Source organism: Vigna radiata, chromosome 8 (genome assembly GCF_000741045.1).
Source record: "Vigna radiata var. radiata cultivar VC1973A chromosome 8, Vradiata_ver6, whole genome shotgun sequence".
In the NCBI taxonomy this organism is placed as follows: Eukaryota; Viridiplantae; Streptophyta; class Magnoliopsida; order Fabales; family Fabaceae; genus Vigna; species Vigna radiata.
Window position 1 is genome coordinate 31610382 of NC_028358.1, and position 7173 is coordinate 31617554.

Here is a 7173-nt window from a genome sequence, read left to right on the forward strand (position 1 = left end):
ATAAATGTGTAGAATTTGACATGAAAATAGTTACTATTTTCTTACCATATTTACATGGAAATATTAGTTATAACATATTTGTTAGAACAGTGAGATATAAACTAGGCGAGAGGCTCGGAACCAGGTTGGGTGTAGCTTTTTCACGTTAATATTAGAAACGGGAAACTACACCAACAAGGAAAAAATTGCCCTGACAAAGAAAGAGAAAATTTTCAATAGCCATTTTCTCTTTTCTTTCTACAATTCATTGCCTTTCTCTGTGATTCTGCAGCAGCTCTTCTCAGAATCACGGGGGGGCAAAATGTTCATTCTTTTTGCCTTTCCCTCAGAATTTAGCTAAACTATGGTGCCATTTTGAACATGATCGAGCTTCTTCATGGAAGCCTTGGATTATATTCTTTTAGCTGTAATGTCTTAGATTTGTAATAGATTCTGGTTGGAATTCTTGTTGCTGTTTTTGAGTTGTTGTTGGTTGAGGCCAAGTCATGGCGCCAGAGCTAGCCTTGCCATTCTCTGTTGTATCTGTGGTCGAAGATGTTCTTCAGACGCACGGAAGCTGTTTAAGCGACATTCACTTGGCATCAAGGATGGCAGAAGAAGCTTGTACATATCCTCTCTCTCTCTCTCTCTCTCTTCCATTCTTAATATCTTTTTTTCAGGCAATGTTCACATTCAATCCATTGACAACGTTGGTTTTTTGCCTAGAGTGAATGACACTTGTTTGTGTTCTTTTTTAAATTTGAAGTGCAGAATTTTGATACAGGTTTCTTAGATATTTTGGTGTTATTTTCAATCAGAATTAAAGTTTCATGACTTTATGTTAATATGCATAATGTTTTCATTAAACATCAAATACGAAGTGAAATTCTGATTCTGATTGGATATCAATAGCAAGAGCCTTTAAAGAATCACTAGTTTTGTGGTTCTTTGGATTGGTTGTAGTAAACCCTATATGTTGATGGCATCACAACAACAACAACAAAAATAATACAAGTTTGATAGTTGTTAGAATGCATGAAACTAAGACTAGTGAGTGGTATTGCAGCCTCAAGAAGGAATGAAGCAGCTGGGTGGCTAAGAAAGACAGTTGGAGTTGTTGGAGGGAAAGACATTCCAGATGAGCCTACTGAAGAAGATTTCAGGATTGCATTACGAAGTGGCATTGTCCTTTGCAATGCTCTTAACAAAATTCAACCCGGAGCAGTGCCCAAGGTGTGTGTAAGCATGTTTGCTTCTTTTTCATGAAACTGAAATCTAGATTATAGTTCTTCTGCCCTCTGGGTATTATCTATACATGCATGTTATTGACATTGGATATCAATCAATATGGCTATTACTTTCTGACAAATGATAATGATTGAACCTGTAATGTTAGGTAGTTGAAGTCCCCTGCGATAGTGTTGTCATTCCTGATGGGGCACCTCTGTCTACTTACCAATACTTTGAAAATGTAAGGAATTTTCTGGTAACTATGGAAGAAATGGGGCTTCCCACCTTTGAAGTGTCCGATATAGAACAGGTGCGGCTAAGAAAGTTCATTACCTTTCATTACTTTAATAGACTCGAATCACGTAATGCTGCATTACTATAATGCAATTGTCTTCAACTTTAACATTTTGTTCTTCCATGTACAGGGAGGAAAATCTTCGAGGATAGTGAATTGTGTTTTAGCACTTAAGTCTTACAGTGAATGGAAACAGGGAGGAAAAAATGGGTCATGGAAATATGGTGGGAATCCAAAGCCACCTACCAATGCTAAACCAGCTATTATGATGAAAGTCTCAGAACCATTCATGAGGTCTTTGTCAAAGGGTAGTAGGTTAGGCGATAAAGATGGGTTACTGAATGATATTTCTACAAACAGTGAAGGGGTTAGCGAGCACTATCATTTATAATCATATTTTGCTTTTGTCTCTACATGTGGAGAATGATTATAGCATCTGTCTGAGGTTTTTGGTTGGATTGGTATTTGCAGGGTTCTATACCCTCCCTGAATTTACTAATTCGTGAAATTTTATCTGACAAGAAGCTAGAAGAAATTCCCACTGTAAGTAAGCGTTATTGCTTATCCTCAGCTTCAATATAGATTTTATTATTCACTAGTTCATTCTAAATTGAGTTTTTCAATTTTTACCTTTATATTTTATTTCAAATTTACTCTTCTCTGTCTGTTGCTATTACAGGTGGTGGAGTCTCTACTTAGCAGAGTCATGGAGGAGTTTGAAAAACGCTTGCTAATCCAACAAGAAATGGTGTGTTTTCTCTGTCTTTTGGCAAAGTTCAGCCTCATTAGTGACGCCAATGAAAAATAAATTTTTCAAATTGTTTTCGTTTGAATGTCTCCTCGTAATATCTGAGTCCATGAGTCTCACTGAATTTTATGCCAAATTTTTTACTTTGACAGTTCAAAACAACTCAAAACCATAAGGCAGTGCCTGAAGCAGAGGATTCCAATGTGAAATCTGCTTGTAATGGTGAAGAGGTAAATCTAAGATTTGAAGAGACTTTAGCAAAATGCTCAGCAAATTTCAAGTGAACGTATTCATATATCGCTTGGTATCATGATGCAATTTTACGTAACTCAATTTTCTGTTCAATCAATTATTAAGATGGAACAAGATAAAGATGTGGTGGTTAAACACAAGGAATTTGTTGATGTGAAGTACAATGTCGATGAAGAACCAAACAGCCAGTATTTTAAGCAGCAAGAGTTATTTCAGCAGCAAAACGAGAACGTCCAGGTAACTCGTGTCAGAATAATATTAAATAACCACAATTGGACCATGTATAAGTCTAATATGATACCATATAGACATGCAACTAGAGCTAGATTGAATGGTTTGACCTAAGAGTTTTCCTAGGAATTCTATTGCCTAAACATGGACCCGGAATTTAAGTTACAACATTGTTTCAGTAATTAGAAAAAGTAACCAATTTGATGTTGACAATCCTTAGGAATTGAAAATGATGGTTCATCAAACAAAAACAGGAATGCAGGTTCTGCAAAATAAATACCAGGAGGATATGATCTATCTAAGTACGTATAATGCTTTAGAAAATCCTATTATTTACAAAAACATCTATACAGTCTAGCTGATTACTACCTACTCTTAATAGGTAAACACCTGCATGGCCTAGCTTCTGCTGCTTCAGGATATCAGAAAATTTTTGAAGAAAACCGCAAGCTTTATAATCAATTGCAAGACCTTAAAGGTAAAAACTCAAGTGGTCAGAGTCTAAACAATTTTCTCCCTTTATATCTATAAATTCTGAATAAGACTAATTGGCCGAATTTGATACGACGGTAGGAAATATTAGGGTGTACTGTAGAGTTCGTCCCTCAAAAGGTGCCCAACCAAATCATCATTGCTCTGTCAGTAACATAGATGAAGGAAGTATATCACTCATAGTGCCATCCAAAAACGGGAAAGACGGGAAGAAGACATTTAATTTCAACAGAGTCTTTGGTCCTTCTTCAACCCAAGGTTGGTCTTTCTATTGTCCTTTCGTAAAAATTATCGTCACTCTATATTTTGCTCATGGTTGCATTTTTGTTTTCTGTAGCGGAGGTTTTCTCAGATACAAAACCACTTATTCGTTCGGTTCTTGATGGCTACAACGTGTGTATATTTGCTTATGGTCAGACAGGATCAGGAAAAACACACACTATGGTGAGGGATTTAGATTAGACCATCTTGTTGCTTTCTCCATGTTTTCTCCCACTAACTTGTAACGAGTAATAACTGTCTTATTGCCTCTTTGTAATGATACAGTCTGGACCAGACAATTATACTGAGGAAACAGTGGGTGTCAACTTCCGGGCTCTGAAAGATCTTTTCCAAATCTCGGAGCAGAGAAAAGACACCATTCACTATGATATATCTGTTCAAATGCTTGAGATTTACAATGAACAAGTCAGAGATCTATTATCGACAGACAGTACTCACAAAAGATATCCTTTTCTCTATACTAAACTAGTTATTTTCTTTATACAGGATTTATGCATATATACCACTTTAATTGAGTGATTATATTGCTCATGTTTGTGGCCCTTTAACACTTCATACATTAGAAATCCGCAACAGTTCTCATAATGGCATTAACGTGCCAGATGCAAACCTTGTTCCTGTTTCATCCACTTCCGATGTCTTAAAGTTAATGAACTTGGGACAAAATAACCGGGCAGTTAGTTCTACTGCCATGAATGATCGGAGTAGTCGTTCTCATAGGTACAGGCTAAGTTTATCTCTTAAATTCTTCAACTTAAAGCATTCATTTCATTTCAAACAACAGAATCCAAAGAAAGAAAAAGTAGCCGTGCTTTAACTTCGTTATAGATTTTGAACTTTGTGTTTCCCATTACCATTTCAGTTGGTGAAAAAATAGTATCCCCTTTTTGTGGGTTAGACAATTAACACATTTTGGTCCTTTTTTCTTACCGTGTAAGTTTTCATCACAATATTAATCGGCACTTGCTTGTACTACAATGATTGCAGCTGCTTGACAGTTCATGTTCACGGAAGAGAGCTAGCATCAGGGAATAGTCTTCGTGGTTGTATCCACTTAGTTGACTTGGCAGGAAGTGAGAGGGTTGATAAATCTGAGGTCACAGGAGATAGGCTGAAGGAGGCTCAACATATTAACAAGTCGCTTTCTGCATTAGGAGATGTAATTGCTTCTCTTGCCCAAAAGCAATCACACGTTCCTTATAGGAACAGCAAACTTACTCAGTTACTTCAAGATTCTCTCGGTATGCTTCCCTGCTTCTACGTTATACAATTTCTTCAATTGCTACGGTTTGTCTTCACTTAGGTGTTATCTGTTAAGGAGGTGATTTGTTTATGTGTACCAGGAGGCCAAGCAAAGACACTTATGTTTGTTCATGTTAGTCCCGAGCCAGATGCCATTGGAGAAACAATCAGTACATTGAAGTTCGCAGAAAGGGTATCCACTGTTGAACTTGGTGCTGCTCGAGTTAACAAAGATAGTTCAGAGGTCAAAGAGCTTAAAGAACAGGTTCTTACAATTTTTGTCTGTTTTCTTAAACAATCAGTACATTAAATTAATGGGAGCATATTTTACTATATATGGAAATTGCGCATTTTCAACACGAATGTTTGTTTCTACTGCTTCTTTGTCAGATTGCGATTCTAAAGGCAACCTCCGCCAGGAAGGATGGAGAATCGGAACAATTTCATCAGTCTGCAAATAGCATTTCTGAAACTCCAAAGTCCAAATCTCTATTGTCTTCCACTGCACGGTCTCCTACTTCGTCTCATGGAAATCGTAAGCCACCAAGGGAAGATTCCAGTAACACCGTTGAGGTAACGTATTCCACGAAATTAATTTAAGGCATCTTTGGTATAAACTTTATTTTTAGAGATGACTCTCCTTTTCTCCCAAAATTTTTGGAAGTAAACTGATTGTGACAAGCTATATCTTGAACACAGAATAACCTGATAATGACATATTTAGTGATTTTATCTATGGACATAATGATCTTAAATGTCCAAGGTGATATACCTGCAGTAATACCATGAGCATCTAAAAGTACAAGTAATAGTTCATGCGTCGAATGTATGAAGAGTTTTTATTGTCATTCAATCATAAAGTATAATGCATAAGTTGTTGACTTTATAATAATCACCTTAACGTGTATCAGAATAATGTCTTATTATTGATTGATACCGTGAAGCTTTTTATCTTGATAGTGCACAAAAATTAAGTCCAAATGTGAATGAATGTCCTTTATCAAAACCAGCGATTGATTAATGTCACGCTCACGCACAAGTTCTCTGAAAAATGATTTTGTAGGACAAGAAAAAGGGTAGCCCGAAGCTCACGAAAAGAGGAAGCCTTGACCCCTTGGACGTTCGTAGGAACTCACCACCTTGGCCACATCATGCAGAGGAAAACGGAAATGAGGATGATAAAGAATTGGTTTCTGGGGATTGTCTTGGTAAGCATACAAAAAGGAATGGCCAAAACAACCTCGTGGGAGACTGTGATACAGAAAGCAAGCGGTCATCTTCTCCAACGCTAAGTCCCTTGGATATTTTTGACCCTTCCAAAATATGCACGGAGGTGACCACCATAAATGACTGTGATGAATTTGAGTTAGCAACCAGTGAAAGCTCAGAATCAGACAAGAGTTGGGAATCATCACATGTACACGTACCAAAAGCAACCACTCTTTCCAACGGAGTAGCAGCTAAAACAAAAAAATCACCACATTCAAGACAAGCCAAGAATCAAGAAAACAGGTATCCATATTTAGACAACCTAGGTGTTTCACTTCATGTTATACTTTTGTTCTTGTCAAAGGATCATACTTACTATTCAGTTCCTGTTTACTAACTTTTTATTTTGTGTGTGTGTGTATGTATGTAAACAAGGAGTAAGATCCCCTCATTGTCTCCTTCATCATCAAGGAGACAACCGACGGTAGTTAGTCAACAGAAAAAGCATCTAGATGCAAAAAGAAGAACTGGAAATGCCAAATGAGAAAGCTGCTCAAGATATTTTGTTGCTTCACCACCTTAACATTGTATCTATAATTTAGTTGCGCAGAGAGAAGCTTTTTTTTCTTTTTTTTTTTTCCATTAGAGGGGCATAAAATAGTTACCTGTGTTTCTCTGGTGGTGAGCATGAATCCCATTCCAAACCATCTTTCTATACAAACCTAGTTTTTGTAAGAAGAAAAAAGAACAGAAAGACGAAGGTTGACAATTTTGTTTGTGTTTTCCACGACACAACACTATATTGTCTACCGACAAGGGTTAGATCCGTATAGCGGAAAGGGTTGAAGGGTTATGGGAACATTGTGAAAGTGAAAGTGGTTGGTTTAGGCAAAGGAGTTCATCTTTTTAACGTCACTAATTAAGGTTCATACTTCTGTAAAGCATAGTGTTTATGATAAGTGATTGAGTAATGGGAAAACGAAAGGGACAATGATAACTTTACATTCTAAAAAAACACGTCACAACTTATTTTAATATTATAATAATATACATTAGTATTTGAAGTTAAAAAATAAAAATATATATAATTATAATAAGTGTACTCTGATTTGTTAAGTCAAGCATAGTACTCTGATTTGTTAAGTCAAGCATAGTACTCTGATTTATAAAAATTGAGGTGAAATATAAAAAATTACATACCTAATTCAAACTC

At 36.4% G+C, this 7173-nt stretch overlaps 1 protein-coding gene across 1 annotated transcript; it reads left to right on the forward strand.

Moving 5' to 3' along the window:
* The first annotated feature begins 258 nt into the window (after positions 1 to 258).
* On the forward strand, positions 259 to 6627 carry LOC106770527 (kinesin-like protein KIN-14G). Its single transcript, XM_022784745.1, has 19 exons — positions 259 to 603; positions 1046 to 1212; positions 1376 to 1519; positions 1635 to 1871; positions 1976 to 2047; positions 2184 to 2252; positions 2405 to 2482; positions 2610 to 2741; positions 2956 to 3037; positions 3118 to 3213; positions 3309 to 3485; positions 3565 to 3671; positions 3774 to 3962; positions 4069 to 4229; positions 4497 to 4750; positions 4853 to 5016; positions 5142 to 5324; positions 5815 to 6263; positions 6396 to 6627. Exons 1-19 carry the CDS (start codon positions 486 to 488, stop codon positions 6502 to 6504), a joined length of 2988 nt encoding a protein of 995 aa, XP_022640466.1. The 5' UTR covers positions 259 to 485; the 3' UTR covers positions 6505 to 6627.
* Positions 6628 to 7173: the final 546 nt, after the last annotated feature.

Bases quoted from the DNA above. Each gene is read 5' to 3' on its own strand.
- LOC106770527 (XM_022784745.1), top strand. From the start codon at position 486: ATGGCGCCAGAGCTAGCCTTGCCATTCTCTGTTGTATCTGTGGTCGAA. The intron at 1,213-1,375 runs GTGTGTGTAAGC...CTGTAATGTTAG, and splicing joins AACCCGGAGCAGTGCCCAAG to GTAGTTGAAGTCCCCTGCGA. The intron at 1,520-1,634 runs GTGCGGCTAAGA...TTCCATGTACAG, and splicing joins AAGTGTCCGATATAGAACAG to GGAGGAAAATCTTCGAGGAT.